We start from the raw sequence: 25,219 nt of genomic DNA, 5'->3' as shown, positions 1-25,219 counted from the left end.
GACATTTCCTGCTGATGAAACAGGATCTTCAAATACCGCAGTGACACTGCTTAAATATTTTTTTTACTTACTTTGCTACTTCTAATGAAACACTGTCAAACAGCACTGATATGCTTGCGTATGTTTTCATGCATTATTAAATCAACCTTTAACTGTTAAAAAACTGCCAGGGTACTGCAAGTCCTCAACCTGCCAATTGTTGTGTTTTAGTCTGTCTTCATTCTCTCATTTTCTCTGTTTGTGTGTATTTATGTGCGTTTGTATGCACTGGCCTTTCTGCATTGTGGGGACCAAGTTTCAGACACACCTGGTGGCAGTAACACACCTGCTCTGATGATCTCGTTTGGGCAGCTTCATAAGGAAGGAGCAGTGGATCAGTCTTTGCTGGATTGTTGCCTTGAAAGCGATAAATGAAGCGTTGCTCCTGCTCCTATTTTTTGGGTTAATTGTGAAGATACGTTAACTGGTCTGTCCCTGTGCACAGCATTTAGAAATTGTGAGATATCGAGTGGTGAGCTGACTCTGGTTTGACAAAGTTACTTTGTCTGCATCTAAAAGGAAGCCTTGTGTAGACTGGACCTTCCAACTGCTAAGATATTTTTTGAACGGTGTTTTTTTCTGTTGACTGTGAATAAATGCACTGTACGCAGCCGTGGGCGCGAGTCCTGCCTCTAAACATGACACAAATCTTTGAGCCCTAAAAATAATAAATACTTTAAAAGAAGAAAGAAAAATCATGGACTCTTAAGCTTGACACTAAGCAAAAGCCGCAAGTGGCCATAAAGTAACTGTAGAAAACATGTAGACTTATGGAAATGATTTATTAGAAATTTTATTGGAAAATTTCATTACTGGCTACTGGAACGACCACAGATTGTTGGCTGAGTTATTTGCCAGAAAAAAAAAAAAAAAAAAAAAAAAAAATTTTTAAGAAAGCTGCAGAAACACTTCTGTTCAGATTCTAGTGCAGAGTTAAACAAATCCAGAATGTATATTTTAAAAACTCATGTCTTTCATTGTTAAAAACAGTCTAATGCAGCCTCTTCGTTAACATTAGTACTATTATACTATTAGAAGGTCTACTGTGGTCCTCGTGCCACTGTGGTCATTAGAAGTCGAACCATTCGTTCTCACTATGTGAGGATGGCCTGGCTGACTTCAGCCAAGTAAACTGATTAAACTTTCATTATTTTAAGCCTGTATAGCAAAGCAGTGGGATCCTGAAGGAAAGCTGGAAGGTTGTTCCTTTTAACATAGACAGTGAAGGACAAAGCAGCAGCCGACAGAAGCAGAGGCCACTTATATGATCTCCTGGGTTTGGGGTCATCGCATTGCCTGGTCTGCATAGGTTGAGTCACTCTCTCCCACTGAGTGAGGATTGCCTGGCGGGCTCCAGCCCACTTTCCTGGCCCCCTGAGACGATACTGGTACGGCGTGCAGGGACCAAAGAGCACATTCATTCCCAGCCTGGGGTCAGTCAGCAGCATCCTTGGGATGTTGGGTTGAACTCCCACTAGCTCTGCTATTTCATCCATGTAGCTGACATAGTCCACCTGGATGGTGTGTCTCTGACTGGTGACATACCTAAAAAAGTTTGAGTTGAACATATGAAGATGCAGATCTTAAATATGGGTTTCTATAAAGCTGAGTAAATCCACTTCATTACCTTTGAGCCATGGCCTCCTGCTTACACCGAATATCTTTTAGCATGGCAGCTGATGGAGGAAGCTTTATGCAGCCTGTTTGAAAGGGGACAAAGCTGTTTACTGTAGTAAAAATAACAACTCTATAAAAATTCTAAAATCCTGAGTGATGAGAAAAAGCCGTGTTAAAGAAAAAGTAATTTTTACCATTGAAGACACGTGTAGCCCATCTGGCCTGCATCTCAGAGATGGGCATAATGGCTCCCAGTGGCTGCACTAGACCAATGATAGCCAGAGTCGGGCGTTCGAGCTCAGGAGGAAACACATATTTGTACAGAGATGCTTTGTTGTTAGACACAGAGACCACCTGTGAAGCCAGGAATGGAAAGGAAAACTGGTATCCTGTAGCAAACACCTGAAAGACAGCGGTCCATGTTAGTCGAAAGTCAATTTCACTGATCTCTATGAAGGTGAAGAAAAGTATGTAATTCCAGACCTACCACCAAGTCAACATCTTCCACTACACTGCCATCATCAAACTCCACACTGGAACCTTGAAATCTGCAGATGTTGGGTTTCACCTGAACTGTTCCAGAGAGGATGCGGTTGGGAAGGTCATCATTCACTGTGGGATGTTGGCTGAACAGCCTGAAATAAAGAGCCAAACAAAACAAATTCAGACATGAAACAATCCAGACACCAATTACATTGTAAAATATAATGTATTAGTAGAATACTGTACCTGTGCCTTGGCTTTAGGTTGTACAGAGCGTGATCAAATTTTTTGTTGAGCCGGCTCTCTCTCAGACTACATAAAATACTAAAGGGAAGATTTTTTCTTAGGAAACCTGTCGCCCTGTCAGAAAACAAGTCAACAGGAATCCCATTGTCCCAGACTCTATTCAGAATCCATGCTCCCCTTCGAGTGCTCAGGTAAAGCTTGAATGAAGGAAAAAAAAAATAAAAAAATTAGCAAGTTTTGCTGTTACGTCTTCTTTAATGTCCACATCCATGCGTCACAGTTCACTGCTTGTGTAGTATTTAAACTGTTTTCAGCCTAAAACTGTGAGAAGGGTGAAACGTCACGTGAAATTATTTTCATCACTAAGAATGTTAAATACTCAAACAGTTCAGACACATTTTTTCTCTAATGATGCGACCAACTCATTCCAACCTGCTTGGTGACTCTACTCAGTTCCACTGCTATGTCTCCTCCAGAGTTCCCAATTCCAATCACCACGACCTTTTTATTCCTCCACTCCTCGGGAGTCTTGTAGTCTCTGCTGTGGAAATACTTCCCCGTGAAAGTGTCAATGCCTGAAGAAAATAAGACAGACTTATGGTGGGTAGACACAGTGTTTCAATACTTCTGCTATAAAAAGACTGATCTATATTTGAAGACACGCAAAAGTTTCACTCATGCTTTGTTGAAGGTTGATTAGTTCTGCCCCTTGAGTGAACTATAAGATAAGAATAACGTTCCTTTTGATAAAGTATATAGTTGGATCAGGTGACCCAAAATCCTCCCTTAGTTATACTGCAATAGGTCTAGGATTCCACCGATGCATTGTGCGTTTCTTCGTCAGTCATCTTTTTTGCTTAGTATGTGTTAATACACCTCTCTGGATTTAATTATTAGTTATTATTAATCTCTGGCTCACTTCCACAGCATTTCTTTGTCCTGTCTTCATCCGCTTACTCCCGAACTGGCATTGAATTGAATGTTGATAGCTTGTAGTGCAAGGGTTACCTGGAAAGTCATGAAGAGGCATATTGGGGTTGCAGTGATGTCCAATACAGATCATCACAGCTTCAAAACTGTGTTTCTCCTTCTTGCCATCCTTGTTCTCTGTTTCAACAACCCACTCGCCTGAATGAGAAAAATCTGATTTCTGCTTCACCTGCAAGACTTTGGTCTGGACAACAGAAAGACAGACGCAGGGGACAGAACAAAGTATTTTTTTTTCTATGAAATTAATGTTGGAGTAATTAGGATTTAATTTAAATTATTTATTTTTTTAATTATGTGATACAATTTACCATTTCAGACATCATAAAGCATTCTTACATTAAAGCGTATGTGCTTGGTGAGCTGGAAGTGGTCAGCATACAGCCGAAAGTAGTCCATGATGAGGGAGTTGTGCATGTAGTTTGGGAAATGTGCCGGGATGGGAAAGTCACTGAAACACATCATCTCCTTTGAGGTGTTGATGATGACAGAGTGGTAGATGCTGGCCCTGTCTGGCTCTGGATTCTCCTAAAGGGGGAAATTTTTTTTAAAAAGATAATTGAGCTGAAGCACCATTACTCTTTCAATGCTCGTCATAGGCTTGAGCACAGTTTTATTACATTTGTAGTTCATTTATATCTATGTTATTACACATCTACTGCAAATATTGTACTTTGTTTTTCCACGCCATTTATTTTAGAGTATAAATCTACCAATATAAATCTGCTGTATTATTGATAAAACTACTTTACAGTGCATAAGGTGACATATACTTCATATAACACTTGCTGTTGGAGACTTAATCACTTCAATAATATCTACAGTATTGTGCAAAAATCTTGAGCCATCCATTTATATTTTGCTTGAAAGGAACCAGACATAATTTTATAAAGTGGTCTTGAGTGCTGCTTCTCCAGGCTTTCTGGAGGTTTTTGAGATTTTCTTTAGACATCGGCTGTCTTTTCAGTCAGTTTTAGTTTGGCTCTTGTACCTGATGATTTTCAAAATGAAAATTTAAAATTGAGATGCTCTGCTGTGTGAAGTGTAATTTTAAAAATTTATGGCAGCAACACTACTCAAAAAAAAAAGAAAAAAAGTTGTAGCGCTTTTATACCTTTCCACATTGATTAGGTTTGCCAGATGGTCCCTCACATTTTTAGTCCAGAGGATAGGCACCCATTTTTTCTAAATAGGGGTTTCAAATTTAGATTTCTTTTGTACTTAGAAGTCTCCAATTTAAATAAACCTGTGGCCAATTAGTTTTAAAGTGCTCATCCAGATGTTTCTTTTTATTACCGCTTACATAATTAATCTAGTAAAAGGAAAGCACCAACCTTAAACCTCCACAGACCACCAATATCATCACTACTTTCGAAGCACACAGGCTCCAGCCCCTCATCCAAACAGCACTTGATACAGGCCAGACCTGAAGCCCCTCCACCAATCACTGCCACACGACGACTCATGCTGCAGCTCTGCAAAGGAGACATCAGATCGGTTCAAAAATGTTTACTGTTAAGAAACTGCAGCCAAAGAGCTGTACTCAACAAGTAATTACCTTCGGAAGAAACAGAAAAAGCTGAAACAGACTTTTAACCTGATGTAGCAGTTTCTTCTTGACCAGGGGTAGGCAAATCCAGGCCTTGAGTGCCTGTGTCCTGCAGGTTTTTAGATTTTGTAGATATTACCCTGGCTCAACACACCTGAATTAAACGATTAGTTCATTACCAGGCCTCTGGAGAACTTCAAGACATGCTGAGTTGGTAATTTGGCAATTTGAAACAGCTGTGTTGGATCAAGGACACATCTAAAACCTGCAGGACACCAGGGCTGTATCCCAATTCAGAGTCTGCAGCCTTAAAGTAGGCAGCCTCAACGGTCCTCAAGGGCCGCGTACTCAAAGACCGCTGAGGCCAGAAGTGTGAGGCTTGTGAAATGGGACGGTCTAGCCTCCGTCGCGCTGCCCAGGTTGCCTAGCAACCATGATAGCTGGAAACGTGTGGTTGACAGAAATGAAGGAGAACATATTTTGTTCATTTGTTTGTTTCTACATGAGCTTTGTGTGATTTAATAAGTATCTGAGGCTGAGACCACAGGACAGTAAAACATGATTATTGGGCTTCATATCTGTACTGAACAGTCATCTAAGATTGGCTAGTAAATAACAAATAGTTAATGTTGTTCATGAGACTAGAGTCAGTGTAAATATGATATGGCCAATATTACAGTTATTATACTAATCGTTATTAGTTATTACAGCAGTGAGTTTGAACTCTCAAATCAAATCACTTCTATTGTCACATCACATGAGCAGGTACACTGGTACAGCACATGTGAGTGAACTCTGTGTCAAATACTGAGCTTCAGTAAAGATTCAAGTTGCAGCTATTCATATGTCCTATCACCTTAAATCTTCACTCAAAGACACTCAAGTATCTTTGACAGTGTATATATAGATGTATTATATATAAGAGACAAATGTTGTTCCTCCAGTATGTTGGCATTATTACATTTGGCTCAATACTTACATATATGTGTAAAAAGCAAATGTACGAGCTGTGATAACTGTTTCTGATAGAATGAAGAGTAGACTGATATATTGACCCTGTGCACGAGAAAATGCTAACTTCCTGGTTTGAGACCGGATGTGGGGTTGTACATTTCCGGTAGCTTTACTTTGCGGTCAATCGCTACTGCGAAGATATACTCCAAAATCATGTCCAAAACTCGAAAACGGAAAGATCGCGTTACGTTACAAAGAGCAGAAGGTGGGAACACTCACCACTGTTGTGTCATAAAAAAATCTAATGATCAATTTTGACGTTTAAAGAGTTTAGATCGATCAGTTGTTTACATCACTCAACACAAGCAGAACTGCATCACTGCAGCAGAAGACACATCGTCCACATTCAGAAGCACATCTGTGTATAGTGACTGGTCTTATGATTTAAACAGGCAAATGTTCAGCATTCAAACTACAGGTGAAGAATAGTCAAACCAGATGTTTCCGTTATGCCGAGATCAGCTAGTCAAGTACACACCTACAGCATGTTAACAAACCGTGAAAAAAGCCACACAAAAATGAATGATTGCTGGTAAGGGTTTCTATACATTAGTATGTACGAAGGGTATGTTGTGACTTACCTTAAAAATTACAGTGGTCCCTCGCTAATAACGCGGTTCACCTTTCACCTTGCTGTTTCGCAGATTTTTTAGTGCAAGTTTGCATGCTTATTTATTTATTTTTTTTTACATCACATTGTGTCCTGCGTCCTGATCGCTGCAGACGATCTCCTCCGTGCCGTCTCTCCTGTACAGTACAGAATCGCTGCATCGATCGCTAGCAGTGTGACTCTGAAGTGCAGTACTGTATGTCCACGATGCCCACGAAACGTTTTGCACCGTCAAAAAATAAAATTGGCTACTTGATTTCACCTATCGCTGGTTATTTTTAGAACATAACACCGGCAATAAACGAGGGACAGCAGAGAAATATAACATTTGAATCCCTTTGCTCTTTTGCCCTGAGGTGCGGGGGAAAAATATCGACAAGTCGATGAACATCATTTACAGATATATTGGGTAAATGCCCAAGACATCTATAGAAATGTAAATCGCCGCTTGATTCATTCATTTGCTTAACTTGTTTTGGACCGTAAACCGGGTGCAAATAGAACACTGGAAACAAAGCTCCCCACAGGAGTTTCCGCACCGGAAGTAGCATATGCTAACGTGCACATAGTCAATTAAATATTCCTTTATTGGGTGAGAAAATCAGACCATGTCATAACTGCTTTAAGTCATACAGAATAGATATGGGTGGGTCCCTCAGTCTGTCCTCACTCTGGACACTTGCAGTTGTCACACATGGAAATCAAATGTGTGATAAGCTGCAGGATTCAAACACAAGTGTAACTTATAAATACATGTTCATACTTTTATTACACAATCAGAGAGAAAGAAACAGAGAGAGAGTGCAGGACAGACAGACAGGTGACAGTCTCAGGTGTATACACTGCTACAAACAGGAGGATTTAGTGTTTGTGTTATTACGAGTGCTAAACAAGAAGAGCTCCCAGATGGTACAGCGGACACATTTGTGACTGCTGTGATTAAAGCATCTGTCTTTCAGCTTAACGAGTGAACCGTCAGCTCGTTCAAACACACGTTAAAGTCAGTTTGGCTCGACACCACCGAACAGAGGCAGCAATATAACATAGCTAACATTAACAGTGCAGTGAATCCTGCTTGTGCCGTGATGTTCAGGACTGCAAACCGAGCAGCATCACTGACTTTCAGCTTGTTGTGTTTGTGGATATATGACTGACTTTAATTATCCACAAAATCATCACATTCTCTGTAAGATTAAGGTCGACTATTGTATTATTATATTTTAAAGGCTTTAAAAGCAAGTAAAAGTTGAACGTACAAACATCGCTAATGGCAAATAACTTTGCCGACATGTGGCCAACAGTAATGTTTTAATGTTCCTTATTATTAAACATTGCACATAAATAAGTGACATAATATTCAGTACTTACTTTTCACAGTTTACTCTTCGCAGCTCCGCTTCTGCCGTCTGCGGCAGAATTATCCACACCGACTGTCGCGCTATGAATTGTGGGATATATGGGACCACGAAGTCTACAGTGCCACAGCCTTAAAATTCAGGGAAATGAAGGATGCATTTGAGGGCCGCATTTCGAGCAGCCTTTGAATTGGGACAGCCTTCGGCGCGCCACTGTGACCTAATCGGCCTTAAAATGCGGCCTTTAAGGCTGCAGACCCTGAATTGGGATACAGCCCAGTACTTGAGGCCTGGAGTTGCCTAGTCCTGCCCTAGATGATATGACGACAGCGTTGATCTTTATTCTGTTATCTTGTAAAAAAGCATAAGGTTCAGAAAAATGATAATGATTACAAAATGGTACATTTCAGGCTAGAATAGCAAAGGGAAACCTGTCAGTAGAGAAATGAAAGAGAAGGAACAGGGAGTTTCAAAAAAGAAGGAGAGAAAAAATTAACAGCCAGCCCGAGTTGAAGAAAGAGTTTCTCATAAAGGAAAAGGAAAGATGGAGAAATAGAGTGAAAAAGAGAAAAATAAAGAACATCAGTGATCTGAAAGAAAGCGAAAAAAGGCAGAAGAGAAGGTTTTGGAAGAAAGCACAGAGAGACAAAAGGAGAGAAAGTACAGCAGGGTCTAAACACACAACCACAGAGTACTTTAGGAATCAAGGAGTAGTAGGTAGCTACTTGCTGGTGAACTATTAAGATGTAGAACTTGACATGTGCAAAAACAGAATTGTTATGTGTCTTGTGATATTACAAAGGTTGCTAAGGTTTAATAGTTATTTTGAAAGAAATAATATCTTGTTTTCTACTAGTGTGTCAACACCGTCAGATTTGTGTCACCACCATCAGCACCTTGTCAACTCCATAATATGGAGTTTTGGTTTATTTTTCTCTTTTGGAGAACCATATATTTTCCTCCTCATGATCTTCCAATAAAAATACTTAATTTTTTCAATAAATGTGTACTTTGCATTCTGCTTAATATGATTGTTTCTTATAGAGATTAAATACAAGCTTCTGAAAATATGTATGACTGTAACTTTAATAATATAAAGCCAAAACAATCTTACTTTTGAATGTGGTATAATTACTTTGAAAACATATGTGCATAAACAATAGAATAGAGAAGCTGCTAATAGTCAAAATAGCTGAAACAACTTAATTTAAAATATATATTTTTGCATTTCTTTGTGTCTGACGGTGTTGACAAAAACCTTGCACTTCTCCAGCAAAAACATAAATTATTAAAAAATGTTACACCTGGGAGATTGTACCAAAACATGGTGAGACCGCCAAAACTTTGTGTAACAATTATATGTAAATATGTTTTTGAAAAATAAAAAAATATATTTTAGAAAATTAAAACCTGTTTTGTCCCTAATCTCAGGAATCACTGATAGCCAATAGGCTACTGCCTGCAGGAGTGGTAGCCTACATTACAAAGTGCTGTAAACATTACTCTTGATTCTGCTACACTTATGAACTCAAATGTTATACAAAGTTCTTACCTCTAGTACGTTGAAGAAAAAAACAATTTTTGTGCTGCCTGCAGCCTAGTAGTAGCTAGAGTGAGAGCTGTGCAAGTAGGGTGCTAATCATTGATTTCAAAGCAAGCAAACCCATGGATGGACCTGTCCAAGGAGCGTTACTATGAGCAAACAGAATGAGACTGAAATGAACTCTGAACTCACCATCTCTGGTCCAACTACAATGACTGAGGCTAACTCTGTGGCTAAGTGCAAGGGGTACTTTGTCCACGCTAGTTTAGCATTTCTTTTAATTATTTACTCTTACTATTTACTTATTTATTCTTACTTATGCTTATGTTGGTTGTTGCTTTATTTTTGCTTTTTTTCAGCAGGTGATCAAGCAGATTTCCAGTGTCTTTTCTCTCTATCCCTCTTCTCCTCCATTTTTCTTTCCTCTCCTTCTGTTAACTCTCTTCCCAACTTTTCTTTCCTTCTTCTTTTTCTTTCCTGTCACCTGTCACTTTCCTGTTTCTTGGCCTTCAGACAATAATTCCAATTACTACAGTACAGGATGGGGAAAAAAAGGAATTCTTTTAATTTACATTTGTAATGTACTGTGTTTTAAGTGGGATTTCATCTGTTTGGGTGTGCGTATTCACAACCATGCTTAAGTTCTGGCTGGTTTTTGTTTTTTTAAACACGTGACTTTTGCTACACTTGCACAGCAAAAGATCTGTGCAGTGATTTGTATTGGTGTGGATTGGTTTGTTTGTAAGTGGATGATTCCTTGACCTTGCGGATCAGGCTCACAGGATCAGGCTTTCGTATGTACCACCAGGGGGCAAATTACTCAGTCTTCATTTTTCAGATTGGACACTTTTATCTGTACTAACAATATTTAATGATTATTCATTCCTATGGATAAAAGATTTTCTTATGGTTCCACAAGTAAGATGCACTAATGTTCAGTTTCTGGTGAACTTTAGTGCACCTTACTTTACTGTGAGGAAAATGTCGTGGCATGCTGTGTATAGCAGCTAATCACTGACATCTATTGAATAGCTCATGTTGTTGCACTTTGATTGTTCAGCGATATTAATATCAATCTTGAGAATTTTTTTTGAGCTTGTATGAATTGTTTTCTGGTTGTTGCACCCACAATGGTATGCTGCTGTAGCCCCTTTGCTTTAATGTGTTTTTGTATATTCAGTGATGATCTTCTGAATACCTTAGTTATAAAGTGTGGTTAACATTTTTCTCTTTTTTGGACCATTCTCTAAAAACTCTGGAGGTGACTTGCGGGGAAATCCCACAGATCAGCAGTTTCTGAAATATCGGAAATGCCACAAACAACCACACGCAAGCCACATTCAGTCAGTTCAATCAACTTTTATCTCCATTCTGATGCTCGGGTTGAACTTCAACATGTTGTCTTAGCAATGTCTGAAGGCTTAAATGCATTGAGTTTTCTGTACCTAACAAACTGGCCAGTGAGTGCATAAGTTTAACTTTAGCAACTTTGTTTGAACCATACCATATGAAATTAATCATTGAAAATAATTTTCTGCTGCCAGTATTAAACAGTGACTCAAATACAAGTTTCTGTAGATAGGCATGATGCAAAAAAAGCAACAGTTGCCAAAAACCACACCACGAAAAACAAACACAATCAATTGTGCAGATTTAACAAATCCAGTTTTTTCATTTTTAATATTTTAATTTTAATATATATATATTTTATTTCTTATTCAGCTTGACAAGTTATGCACTGTATTGTAAAAACAATCTCTGCCTACATCTCCTTCATTCACCCTGCAATTAACTGAAGAGATCTCTGGAATGAAGAAGCAGAGAAGTAAGAGACAAAGTGGAGCTTATTGTAGAAGATAACACACAACAGAGCAGCACCTGAGAGAAACATTATTATGCTCAGTTTAGAAGAATGTTTGATGTCTGGCTTTGGTTCTGTTACCACTCTGGTCTTAAAAGGCTGAAACACCCGGTCCCACTGAGTGAGGATAGCCTGACGGGCTCCAGCCCACTTTCCTGGTCCAGTCAGACGGTACTGGTATGGTGTGCAGGGTCCTAAAAAAACCTGCAGTGCCAGTGTTGGGTCCTTAAAAAAGAGCCATGGTATGTTTGGCCTTACCCCCACCTCTTCAGACAGAGAGTCCATGTAAGGGATGTAGTCCACTTGCAGTGGGTTGCGTTCTGAGCATGCAAACCTAACAGAGAAGCAAATAAAGAAATAACAGATGACACTGAAAAAGCATATATTAACCAGTCTAAGCTAAGAGACTTTGTAAAACATTAATCAGAATACAAAAAATAAGGATTCTGGTGGAGATGAGCAGCCTTTTAACATATCTTAAAAATAATTTCCTACTTCTGATACATGGTTGCCGTGTCCTTCTCAATTTCCTTCATCATGTTCTCCTCTGTGAGGAGGGCTGTTAAACCTGTCATGGAAAAATTCAGAACAATTTCAAACACAGAGTTATTGCATGATGATCTTACTTTTGCACTGGAGCATATGCTTTAGGTTTGCATTAATAGCTCTAGTGTTTTCTCAATTCAAAATATAAAGCATACATCGCAGAATTCCTACTGAAACCCCTTCCATGACTTTGCACAGTCAAAATATTCTCCTATACCTTTTTATGTTTTACCTTTAAACACTCTTGTAGCCCAACAAGCCTGCATCTCAGCCAGAGGGTTAATAGCACCAAAGCCATGTATGAAGCCCACCACTGCCAGTGTTGGTGAGGTCAGTGCAGGAGGGAACACATGTTTGTAGAGCTGCAGCCTGTAACCACATTTAGCCTGTAGAGCTGAGGGCAGGAAAGGAAAGCTGTAGTTGTACCCTGTGGCAGACACAACCACATCCACCTGTATGACAGACAAACAACCCTGGGATTAGATGAACATGTGCATTTAAATCCCCTTTACATCATTTCAAAAAGAAAACCAAATGAAAAGGGACAGTCCAAGAATTACTACTTGGATATCCTATATTTTTCACCTGAACAGAATAGTTGTTGAAGTGATAAACACCTTGTCTATGGTGCTTCCATCAACAAAGACCACACTACTGTAGACCCACAGAACTCCCCCACGTTTGGTTTCACTGCAACACGACCTGAGATGATTCGAGCCGGCAAGTCATCATTCACTACAGGAATCTGTGCAAAAAAGCTGAATGCAGTTTTACAGGAGCTATGTTAGTGACCAAGGCAGTTAGACACAAATACCCGGTGCAAACATACAGTAGTCATGGCAAGATATCAAGTCACTGTTATCTAAATAAATACATTCATACATACATAAAAAACTTTGTTTATATAAACATGCTGCACATTACACCATGTGTGTTTCAGATTCACGCTCTTTTAACAAATATATACTTTAGTATTGCATTTACCTTTTGTTACAATTCCTTTGGAACATTTAACACATAATTTTTGAAGTTCTTGGTTATGATGATGTATTTTTAATTCAAACGTTTGACCATGCTTTTACCCATGTTTCAGTTTCACGAGTTATATTCCTTTAAGAATACAGTGCTTTCATATTCATAAACATCACTGTTCTTTTTGAATACAACATAGAAGTAAAGAAATGTAGCACAGCAGCTTACCTTCTCCGCAACCCTGCTGACATCCACAGCAATATCACCACCAGAGTTCCCAATCCCGATGACCACCACCCTTTTCCCCCTCCAGACCCTCAGCACTGCAGTATTCCCAACTGTGGAAATATTTGCCTCGGAAACTCTCAATACCTGGAATGATTAAAAAAAAAAAAATACTGAATTTGTCGCTAAATATAAATATTTGTCAGTCATTTCAACCACCATTGGAAACATTAACACACAACACAGTGTGTGACATCTGTTGTGTTGGAGCAAGAGCAGCTGCTGCAGTTCTTAAATTTACCTGGGAAGTCTCTGAGTGGCAGGTGAGGCTGGGTGAAATGTCCAGTGCAAACCATCACGGCATCAAAAACACGGGTCTCCCTCTGACCCTCTCTGCTCTCCGTCTCCACCTCCCACTGACCCGTCACTTCAAAATTTGCCGTCTGCATCACGCTGATTACAGTAGTCTGACACAAACACAGACACTGATAAATATTCTTCACTGACATTCATCTGCAACATTTAACGGCAAGACATTATTAAGACATCATTACGCCTGTGCTATAAAGCAGACACTATAATTATTGTTTTTTCTTCTTTATGAAGATCACCGACCTGGAAGTGTATGTGTGGCAGCAGGTTGAACGTCTGAGCATACAGACGCAGATACAGCAGGACCTCAGAGTGATGCATGGTGTTAGGGAGGTCAGCAGGAGGCGGGAAGTCGCTGAAAGACATCATCTCTTTGGAGCTGTTGATGATCACTGACTTATAGATATTGGCCCGCCCCGGCTCTGGCTTCTCCTGAAGGAGGAGAACATAAAGACAAAAAACGAAACACAATGCAACTTTGCTTCTATTTAAACTCTGACTTTAAGTATATTTCAAAACTCTGTCAGTGTCTTACAGGTCTCTTAATCCCTGGATGTGTCTTCTCTATTTTCACACGTTTCTGTGGGATAGTTGCCCACTCTCTCCAACTTTGATACCATCTCTCTCCTTCACTCCAGTGAAATTTAAATTGTTTATTTTAAACTTTGAATTGATGTATGAGCAGTGCATTAAGGAATTTACATTTTACAAAGCTACTTTAGTAATGTAGCTTTTGTTAAAACCACAAAAAAAGCTGGGAACAGATTCTGCACTTCACTTCAGTATCAAAATGACTGAACTGCTCTTCATTTTAACACTTGATCCATGTTAAACCAGCCAGTTAAGTACATTTTCTGGGATCTCTGCTTTAACGTTGCACAAGTCATTCTCAGCAAAGCTGCATCTCTGTGTGTGTCACTACAGAAAAAATAGCACTGCAGATCACATTGTCACATATTCCCAACAAAGGTTGTTTGAAATACACGATTCAAGAATTTAAAGCAACTAATTTTTCAACTTTTTTCAAAAGCTCGTTTTTTTACATTTTTTTTTTTTTACAATTTCTTTTCTAAATTTTGAACTTCCATTTACGTGTCTGTATTTAAAAACAGTAAACCTTGCAAGAAACGATTCAACAATTTGAATGTTAAGCTTCACTTCAATATGCTGTCATTTATATCCCCCCCCCAAAACCCCATTGTTTCCCACCTTAAATCTCCAAAGACCTCCAATGTCATCACTGCTTTCAAAGCATGTGGGCTCCAGACCTTCATCCAGACAGCCTTTGATGCTCGTCACTCCCGAGGGTCCTGCACCGATCACTGCCACTCTCTGAACCATGCTTGCACAGCTAGCTGATCTGTTACAGATGTTTGCAGTTTGAAAAATGGTTGAGTTTTATGTTTATAGCACGACTGTTTCACACCCATTGTTTTGGAGTTGTTAACTTGCATGTGAGTGTGCCTTTTTTTCATTACTTGAGTCAATCAAGGATAATTACATTAAATTCAGCAGCACGCAGAGAAGTGCTGAATGAGACTGACATGACATCTTACTTTGAAAAGCTGCACATTTACATTTTCTTCAGTTTTCCTGCAAAAATGAATCCAATTAGTTTTACTTGTCCTTAGCAATGGTGCTGTGATTTGGTCTAATACCTAAGTTTTTGGAGCAAACAGACCTAATTTACCGTAGAGATTTTCACTTGTAAAACACAGATTAATAACATTAGTCGCAAAAAAGGGGTTCCTCCATTGATTTTCATGCTGTAACAAAAAGTTCCCCAAATGAAGTAATAGTAGTACTAGTAGGAGGTACAGGAGGAATCACATGGTTATGTGACATATGTGACAAGTATGAAAATATAACATCTGACTTCAATCCAGGCCCATAGGAAATATATTATTATTAATTTATATGTCTTAGTAATGCTCAAGTGGCCAAATAAAGCATTGTTATGAGCTCAAGTCAGTGTCTTTGAGTAACAGCAATAATTTAAATTCCAGTGGGAGGGCCTTTGTGCACGGAAGCATCAGATTCCAAGTAAATACCAGCATTAATATCAAAGTGGTTTTCTTTAGCATTAACTCTGCAAACCATAATCTACTCCTCACTGGAGCTTCAACAGACACACTGGAGTTACAATATGCCAACTCAACCTTAAGCAAGATAGATGATTGCATCTCCTTACTTGCCCTTTTGGACTTAGTTCTTTTGGATTAGCTCTAATTTAGCAGTTTTTGGGAGGTCCCAGGTTAACCATGGATGTTTTAGGGAGGTCAGCAGTTTTAACTTCTTGAGACTGTACATGAATGACAACACACACATAACACACTACAGGGCCTGGTTGCATTGTTCTCCATAAACAGAAAACGCTGGGTTTCCTGTTTAGGGCCCGTGATGGCAAGCCACACATGGTAAGCTCCACACCTCACCACTAGTTGCTTCACTTTAGTTTACTTTGCAGTCACTACACTTATTTTCAAATATACTGTTTCCTTATTAAATTAGTTTTTTTTTCCATCACACCTTCCAATGTTAATATGGGGTGCACACATATCAACACTGTAAGGTCAAAGTTCTGTTTTGTGTTACATCTTTCTTTGTTTGAGTTACCTGGGGGTTTGGCTTCTCCTTCCTGGCTGGCAAAAGGTATGATAAAGGGCTGGGGGATCTGAAGTACTGCTGACAGCCTCAGTGGACTAAACCACATGCTTCATTGCCTGAGGCGTGTTTGGAGTTTGTTTAACAGTTTTGTGTTAGCTGGTTATATGGCAGTCACCCCCCCCCCCCTTGTGTGTCATATGATTTAGCTAAGCTAGTACTTAAGTTCCCTCCTGTCATTTCAGGAAATCAGTTTGTCTTATGTTTGTTTGATGTTTTGTTAGTTGTTAATTTGAGTTTAGTTTATTGAGTTGACCTCTTTTATTGGTCTGCCTATTTAAGTTTTTGGTTTTGTTAATTATCTTTCATATTTATATCATATTCATATCTTTCATATCCTAAAAACAAAAAGCCTGAAACAAAAGCTGCGTTTTATGACATATTTTTTCAGTTTTAGGCTCAAGTCTGTCAAAAGAACCAATGCAAAGGAAAATATTTTTTTCCAGGAGTGTTCATATCCTGAACCACGAAAGAACACAGTTTTATATAAATGAAAACATTTTTTTCAGTATTTTAGGCAATGTCTTTATTTGCTTTTTTCATGAGTGTTAGACAAGAAGAACTGCAGGTAGAAAATGGTGCATTTGTACGTTTTCACATATTTTAAATGGCACACACTGCTATCATCATCAGTACCCATTGAGGTCAAACTAAAGGTTCATTTTTTTTAGTTAACAGAAACCTAAAGGTATAATCTAAAGTAAAACTGTCAAAGCAAACAAAGATATCTGATGGTGCATCTAAATTTAGATATGCATTTGGTGACAAATCTACACCCCGTGGACCTTGTTATGAACTGCAGGCTATTCGACATATTAAGGAATCAATCAAAATACACATAATGCACTGTTATGTATCACTGAACATTTCATTAACAAAATCTTCTGCAGTTGGTTATCATTTTCTCTGACATGAGCCTTGCACATATAAACTTAATTTCCTCTTTTATTTCAGACTTCCGTCCATTTGTTTGAACCACATAGTTTTTAAGAATCACTCCAACTGCACTGTAGTGTGCATGACTTCTTTTTTCCTTTTGCATTTGCATTTGCAGGCCTCAGTGTGAAGATTATGCAGACCTTTGGAACTGGAAGGTATTTTACAACTGTATAATATTACATAATTGCAGCACATGATTTTTACACTACGACAAGAAAAGGAGACTCCCAATTTATCTCCTCTTTCCATGCAGGCCAGCAGGAAATGAATACACAGAAATAAAAAACAAAAAACAGATTTTCTGTTATTCACAGACCTGTTTTCTTTCCTCTTTAATCCATGTTAAATAATTTTGTTGTTAAAATTGTTGTTATGTTAATTAAGTCTATTAAGTAAGTAAGTAAGTAAGTAAGTAAAATTTTATTTATATAGCACATTTCTAGATAGAAATCACAAAGTGCTTTACAAGATATGACAGATTATAAAAAAAACAAACAAGATACAAACAAAGTTAGCAAAAAGCAATTTTAAAAAGATGTGTTTTTAGCTATTTTTTAAAAGTAATCAATGAATCAGCGGATCGTAAGTCCTGAGGAAGGGAATTCCACAGTCTGGCGGCCACAGTAGCAAAAGCTCTATCACCCCTAGTTTTCAGTCTCGTATACTGAGTGACAAGTAGGCCCTGACTACTCGACCTCAGAGACCTACTAGGGGCATAGGGCTGTAAAAGTTCAATAATATATGGTGGTGCTTGTTGTTGAAGAGCCTTAAAAGTTAAAACCAAAATCTTAAAATGGACTCTAAATTCGACAGGAAGCCAATGTAACTGCATAAGCAACGGTGTTATATGTGAAAATTTAGAAGCTTTCGTCAAAAGTCTTGCTGCAGCATTCTGAGTGATCTGCAGACGCTCCAAAGAACCTTTGTTTAAACAAGTAAACAGGGAATTGCAATAGTCCAGTCGTGATGAGATAAAAGCATGAATAACAATCTCCAGTTCGGTATAGGATATTATAGAGCTCAATTTAGAAATATTTCTTAAATGATAAAAGCAAGACCGAACAAGAGATTTAACATGACTATCTAACGTAAGAGCAGGATCAAGGATAATCCCTAAGTTCCTGACAGATGGTTTTACAAACGTTGAAAGAGGACCAAGAGCATTTATTATACTGGGTATATGTCTATCTGGGGCACATAAGAGGACTTCGGTTTTATTTTCATTTAGTTGGAGGAAGTTTTCAGCCATCCAGCCTTTAATGGTTTCCAAGCACACATTTAAAAGCTGCAGCTTAGAAGCCTCTTCCGGTTTAAAAGATATATAGAGTTGGATATCGTCCGCATAACAATGGTAACAAATATCCTCAAAAGGGCTCAAAATGTGCTGGAGAGGGAGTAAATAAACTAGAAACAATAAAGGCCCCAGCACAGAGCCTTGTGGCACACCAAAAGACAGGGACGCAGAAGATGATCTATACTTAGAAACTGCCACAGAAGAATATTGTTCAGACAGATATGAGGAGAACCATTTCAATGCAGTCCCAGAGACACCGACCCAGTATTTCAGCCTGTTAAGTAAAATATAGTGGTCAACAGTATCAAAGGCCGATGTAAGATCCAGCATTAAGAGAACAGAACATTTACCTGCATGGCTTTGTAACAAAATGTCATTAGAAACTCTAAGAAGGGCTGTTTCAGTGGAATGAACTTTACGAAAGCCAGATTGAAATTTGTCGAAAATACTATATTTATCTAAAACTGCTGTAAGCTGCTTAGCCACGATCTTCTCTAGAATCTTAGCAATTAACGGAATTTTTGAGATCGGTCTATAATTGCTAGTGAGAGATGGGTCCAGCATAGGCTTTTTAAACAAGGGATGTATAACAGCAGTTTTAAAATAGGCAGGGACTATGCCCGAGGCCAAGAAGGTATTAATTATAGTAAGAATACAGGGACCAGTAGAGTAAAATACATTTTTGAATAATGATGCAGGTAAGAAATCAAGAGAGCAAGAGGATAATTTTGTTGCACTAACTATTTTTCCCAGCTCTGGTAGTGAAACAAGTGAAAAACCTTCTAAAACAACAGGCTGAGTTGGAGTGGGAACTGACAGCGCAGACGCTGAAAAAGACACGTTTTTCCTCATGTTGCTCATTTTTTCTAAAAAGAAAGCAAGAAAAGTTTCACAATCTTCAACAGAAGAAATAATGGCAGCAGGTGGAGCAGGAGTAATAATATTAGTAATAGTATCAAATAAAACTTTAGGATTACCTCTGCTCTTTGCAACCAACTGAGAAAAGTAAGCAGCCCTCGCAACTCTAATAGCATTGTTAAAGGAGGCTAAAAGATCCTTTAAATAAAGGAGATGAACATTTAAGCGGGTTTTCCTCCATAACCGCTCAGCTTTACGACAATTACGTTTTATAAGACGAATGTTGTCATTTAACCAGGGTACAGACTTGGAAACAGGCACAGGTCTCATTTTAATCGGACAGATTTCATCTAAGATCGAAAGACAATGATAATTGAATAGATTTATAGAAAAATCAACATCGTTTTGTGGGGATAATGTTAAATTAAAAGCATCAGAGAACTTCTGTGCTGAGGAGGAGTTTAAGGTACGGGAAATAACTGTCCGATGAACAGGAGACATAGGCTCATAAAAAGACATATTAAAAAAGACACAATAATGGTCAGAAATAAAAATGTCCTTAGAACAAATATAATCAATATTCAGACCCAAAGAAAAAACAAGGTCCAGTGTATATCTTTTGTTATGTGTGGGGCCAGATACATGTTGGATAAAATGAAAAGAGTCCATGATGCTGGTAAAACCCTTAGCAAAGAGGTCGGACTGATCATCAACATGTATATTAAAATCTCCCACAAGAAGCAATTTAGACAACCTCATAGTAGAGGACAGAAAATCACTAAACTCAGCTAAAAACGAGCTGTTTGGGCCAGGAGGGCGATAAACCAACGCACAGTAAAAATGATCCTTCTTTCTGATTTTGATAAGCTGCAGTTCAAAAGACAGAAAGTGTCCAACTTTCACTGAACGGCAGTTAAAACGGCTCCGAAATGCCACCGCGAGGCCTCCTCCACGACCAGATCCTCCAGGCTGGCAAATGACAGAGAAGCCATTTGGGCACATTTCAATAGTAGACGAATAATCCGAACCCCGTTGCCAGGTCTCAGTCAAGAACAGGAAGTCCAGATTTTTAGAAACAATAAAATCGTTAAGCACAAACGATTTATTCGTCAAAGATCGGGCATTAAAGAGCGCCATAGACAGCGGGGTGAAAACATTGTTGTTGGAAGAAGCTCGAGTTTCTCGAATTAAAGGGCGTAAATTCTCGGGATCAGAGCCTTCACGTTCATATATTCCACTCACCGAGGGGATGAAAGGCCAGTCGGCAGGAGAGTCTGGATGAACCCTTCTGAGACAACACGGCCTCGGAGAGCCGGGCCCCCTATATCCAAGTAGAGCCTTGGGAGACAGATTTATCTCCGTATAGCTGTCATGTGCGTAGGCAACAGAAAACGGCCGACATCGCTTTCCAATCAGCCCCCGCCGCCAGAGGAGCCTAAACTTCACCTGGATCCCCGATCTCTTTCCTCTTCTTCTCCGTAGTCTACGGGGAACGCTGAAAGCGCTGGCCAAAGATCCAGTCACAGGCAGAGGGTGGAAGGTACCAAAGGAGTGCGGGGGAAAGTGTGGAGAATGGAAAGTCCCACAAAAGGAAGAAGAAAAAACATCTTTGGCCGTCATTGACGAACGGATGGATAACAGCGTCAGACGATCGTAGACCAAGGCAGCCAGAACATCATTAAAACAGTTAAAAAACAGCAGAGTAGAAAGAAAAAACACAACAATAGAGCGAGACCAACTACACCCGGCAGCGGCGAAGCCAAACACAGGCGCCATCATGCCGGTATGTAATACATTACATATCAGGATTCTGTGGTAAGCTGAACCACAACTCCCTCAGAAAACCTGTGCTTTTGTTCAGCATCTCAGTAGCAGCTTCCAGGGTCGTAACGATCTTGCCTTTAGAAAAAAGCACGACTATTATTACAGTTCCTGTGAATGTGAGCATCAGCGGAGAACACAAGCCAAATTTACTGGTGTTGTCTGGTATTTCTCTGGTTCTGAATGGTTGAGAAACCCGCTCCCACTGAGTGAAGATAGCTTGTCTGGCACCAGACCAATTTCCAGGCCCACTAAGACGATATTGATAAGGTGTGCAGGGACCAAAGAAGACCTTTGCCCAGAGCACAGGGTCTCTCAGAAAAAGCCTCAGGAGTTTTGGTCGAACACCTACCTGTGAATAAAAATCTGTTATGAAGGATTTGTCTATGATTAATGTTGAAAATTTTATTTATAGCTAAAGTGAACTCACTTCCCCAGCCATAAAATCCAGATATGGGATGTAATCAACCTGTAGAACAGCCTGCCGTGGACAGGGATAGCTGAGAAAGAAATATTTGCTTGTGTCATTAACAGGACTTAGTGGGAATAAGTAATCGACCAGGGCCATTTAATAACTTTCAGAAACGATGTCTACCTTTGCATGTTTCTCCTCCTCTCAGATTCAATGACATCCAGCATTTTCTCTTTGGTTGGAAGACGACTCTGACCTTAAAGATATGATGTTTCAGCTACTATTTCCCCAAACCCCGTGTAAGCTTATGTGTTTGTTTGAAGAGTTTACCTAAAAAGACCTTAACAGCCCAGCGAGCCTGCATTTCCACTGTAGGCATGAGTGGACCTTTTACTTGGAAAAGTCCCATGACGGCCAGTGTGGGAGGTTGCAGGGATGGAGGAAACGCTCTCCTAAAACATGAAAGATAAAACTTTGTGGTGGTACTTTAAGAATTTTAATATGATAGCACTGTAAAAGTTGCCTGCAGTACCAACCCCCAAAAAACGTATCATGTATGATTCAAACTTTAATCTCTAGACTTTGAGAGGATACCCATGCAAGTCAGTGATCCACTCTGTCCACCATAAACTTACTTGTACAGTGTCACCTCTTCATATGGTCCCTCTGACAGAGTTGATGGTAGGAATGGGAACTTTGCAATGTAACCTGTGCAAAATACCACGGCGTCAATGTTCTCCTCCACCGTGCCATCTTCAAATACAACTCTAGAGTCCTTGAACTCTTCCAGATTGTTCTTCATGACTATTGCCCCCTGAAGGATTCGGCCTGGGAGATCGTCATTGATCATAAGCTTTCTCTCCATAAGTCTGTGAAAGAAGTAAAGTAGTGAAGTCTCTGTTGCTACAGATGCTGTTGTCTAATTGTCAGCTCATGCCATGCTGGTACTGATGAAATTATGAGTAAAACTCGAGAAAGACTTATGTCAGACAAGAAACAATATAGAAATAATTCCGATTAATTTTCGTCTTTATTAGGTAGGAATTACAATTGTAAGTGTCTTTCAGGTTTGAGGGGATTGTGCTGTCTTTTTTAAAGTTTCGTGAAGTTGTGACGACGATTTCAAAAGCACGTACATTACCTGTGTTTGGGTTTTAGACCATACAATATGTGGTCATATTTATTGTTCAGTGCTCTCTCTGCTGCCCAGTTGACCAAAGTCTTGGGGAGCAATTGGAAGAGGACATTGTTGATCCGTTTGATTACTGCAATGTCGAGAGGAATGCCATTGGTGGACATCCTGCCCAGCACCCAGGCCCCTTGACGTGTACTGAGAAAGGTCTGTCGATACAAAAGCGGTACAGTCGACATTTGATCATCTCTCTCAGTCCCGTACCTCCGTGACAAACCAAACGTTTGCATTTCACCTTCTCGGCCGATCTGCTAATCTCCACAGCAATATCACCTCCAGAATTGCCAATGCCGACCACCACCACCCTTTTTCCTGTGAAGGCATTTGCATCTTTATATTCCCAGCTGTGAAGACACCTGCCAGAAAAGGTTTCATGCCCTGGAGGAATACAGATTTTGCTACAGTCACAAGGAAAACATTTTTTCCAAGAATGTCATGATTTAAATACTATTACTCTAAGATGTCCATTTATTTACCTTGAAAGTCAGACAATGGTAATGTTGGATGGGTGTAGTGACCTGAGCACACCAGAATGGCATCAAAGATGTGCCTCTCTTCCTGTCCGTTCTTGTTTATGGTCACTACTTCCCATTGGCCGGATAGAGAGAAATCCGGCCTTTGCAAAACACTCCTCACTGTGGTCTGAGGTATGCATGCCCACATTCACAGAAAAATATACATTAATATCAACAACACTGCTTTCATAGAATACTTGAGCTGATAAGATGCCATCTACCTGAAAGTTAATGTATCTAAGCAGGTCAAAGTGTTCAGCATAGAGCCTGAAGTACTGCAGAAGCTGTGAGTTATGCATGAAGTTGGGATAGTCAGACGGCATTGGAAAATCACTGAAGCACATCATTTCTTTGGAGGTATTGACCACCAAGGACCGGTAGATGCTGGTTCGATCTGGCTCAGGTGTCTCCTGTTGACACACATGAAAACAAGAGCAAAGCAGGTAAAAACATCTCTCTGCAACCATTCTACACTTTAATGCAGTGTTTATAATGATTGTTGTGGACAAGCTAAACCCTTTCTCCATATACAGTAATAACAGGATTCAACAACAGTAAGAACAATCATCAAACTTTGCAATGTGGTTGTGCCCCCACTTACTCTAAAATTCCACATGCCGCCAATGTCATCACTGCTTTCAAAGCAGACAGGCTCGAGCCCCTCATCCACACAGATCTTGATACAGGCCAAACCAGAACAGCCTGCTCCAACTACTGCCACACGTCGAACCATTACTGAACACTTGGGTATGGAAAGACACTGTGAGTCAGACATGTTTCATGCACAAACATGAGACTGCATGCACATTTTTATGTTTCTTCTTCTGTCTTCCATAATCAACTACCTCAAAAGTAGTAACATTGTAAGCTATGTGCACAAAAATAGGTAAGTTTGAAAGACATGTCAGTTGTTCTCACCTTCTTCAGTTATATGCTTGTCGGTCCTGTTTAGCCGGTGTTGGGCGTTAAACGGTGTGTAAGCTCCCATGACCTGAACTGTTGTTGTGCAATCAGTTAAACAATATGCCAGAGGAGGGACTTTAACCCTTCTCTTCAAATATTCTATAAATGAGTGCTGGAATGAGTAAAAGAGGTGCTTCTTATTAGAACCCACATGATGGGAAGACTCAGTTTCTCAGATCTGTACATCTTTGCATTGTTGCATCTGGGTCATATGTGACGTAGTGTGTGTCCTTTATTGCGGTTTTTATCCAAATCTTTTGTAATAGTGTGACATCTTTCAATTTGAGGATCTTTGAAGATCCTTCTGCAGGCTTCAATGGCTCTGTTCTGAATGGCTTGATTCTTGGGCTTGCCTATCGATGTGTTTGCTGCTGATTGGCTCCTCCATGACATCCTGCTGTTTAAAGGTTCGGGTTTCTGTATTACTCTCCTGACAGCAACTTGGCCCAGACCTCCAAACCCTGCTATACTCTTTCTGTTATAGAGGAGAAGTCTCTTTAGGCCCAGTGTTTGTTAGTGTGGTTTGTATTAAGTGTTCTATCATGTAAATACATAAATTTGTTATCATATATAAAGGCTGAACTGCTTCTTTCCTTCTTTTTTTTTTTTTTTTTTTTCACTGTTTTCTCTTGATTTACATATTATAGGAAGTAAGATTCAGGAGTCTAGTTTGTTGTACTTAGGAATCATATATCACTGGGGTTTGTACCACAAAGAAGGTTTGTACTTTAGTCACTAAGACTGAAGTGGAGATGCTATCTTAATAAAGTCTAGTCTAATACCAGACTAAAAGGAAAGCTGGCCAAAAAGCAAACTGTATAAGTTACCGGACTTATTCAGTATTCAGTAATTCATGGGAGAATCAGATAATAATTGGATAATAATTGTTGTGTTAGTCATTCTTAGTAATTGTTTAGATTTGTGTATGGCCCCCTTTCAAAATAAGCTTCAACCACAACATGACTGGATGAAGAGTGACTGGAAAGCAGACATTAATGATTAACTAATTCCAGTATACAGTGTATTACAGAAGTCCACTCTAGACATAACAAAAGAATGCATATTCATTTCCATAATCATTGCCAGATGTGCTTCTTTTTTTTAAGATTTTAATCTTGAGATTCACCTGAGCTGGGACAAAC

The 25,219-nt window shown here is 39.4% G+C and overlaps 2 protein-coding genes and 1 pseudogene across 5 annotated transcripts; all 3 read right to left on the bottom strand.

Moving 5' to 3' along the window:
* Positions 1-816: 816 nt before the first annotated feature.
* LOC120738740 (flavin-containing monooxygenase 5-like) lies at positions 817-5,065 on the bottom strand. Its single transcript, XM_040040166.1, has 10 exons — positions 4,931-5,065; positions 4,707-4,847; positions 3,712-3,900; positions 3,394-3,559; positions 2,818-2,960; positions 2,386-2,582; positions 2,144-2,291; positions 1,851-2,058; positions 1,667-1,739; positions 817-1,584 (listed from the first exon to the last, which is right to left on the bottom strand). The coding sequence occupies exons 2-10, from the start codon at positions 4,836-4,838 to the stop codon at positions 1,176-1,178; spliced, it is 1,665 nt and encodes a 554-aa protein (XP_039896100.1). The 5' UTR covers positions 4,839-4,847; positions 4,931-5,065; the 3' UTR covers positions 817-1,175.
* Positions 5,066-12,192: 7,127 nt separating this feature from the next.
* LOC120738742 lies at positions 12,193-16,353 on the bottom strand (annotated as a pseudogene).
* A 66-nt stretch (positions 16,354-16,419) lies between these two features.
* Positions 16,420-25,219, bottom strand: LOC120738737 (flavin-containing monooxygenase 5-like). 4 transcript variants are annotated; one of them, XM_040040161.1, is made up of 12 exons: positions 24,033-25,219; positions 23,716-23,856; positions 23,336-23,524; positions 23,076-23,241; positions 22,835-22,911; positions 22,549-22,748; positions 22,043-22,276; positions 21,738-21,859; positions 21,591-21,663; positions 21,426-21,495; positions 20,966-21,347; positions 16,431-17,414 (listed from the first exon to the last, which is right to left on the bottom strand). In XM_040040161.1, the coding sequence occupies exons 2-11, from the start codon at positions 23,845-23,847 to the stop codon at positions 20,970-20,972; spliced, it is 1,641 nt and encodes a 546-aa protein (XP_039896095.1). In that variant the 5' UTR covers positions 23,848-23,856; positions 24,033-25,219; the 3' UTR covers positions 16,431-17,414; positions 20,966-20,969. The 4 variants fall into 4 exon arrangements, with proteins under 4 accessions (XP_039896097.1, XP_039896095.1, XP_039896094.1 ...); XM_040040160.1 differs by having other exon boundaries at positions 16,439-17,414; positions 22,835-22,977; positions 24,033-25,217; XM_040040162.1 differs by lacking the exons at positions 16,431-17,414; positions 21,591-21,663 and having other exon boundaries at positions 21,231-21,347; positions 22,835-22,977; positions 24,033-25,216.

Source organism: Simochromis diagramma, unplaced genomic scaffold (genome assembly GCF_900408965.1).
Source record: "Simochromis diagramma unplaced genomic scaffold, fSimDia1.1 OVJJ01000026.1, whole genome shotgun sequence".
In the NCBI taxonomy this organism is placed as follows: Eukaryota; Metazoa; Chordata; class Actinopteri; order Cichliformes; family Cichlidae; genus Simochromis; species Simochromis diagramma.
This window is presented reverse-complemented; position numbering and strand designations above follow the sequence as displayed.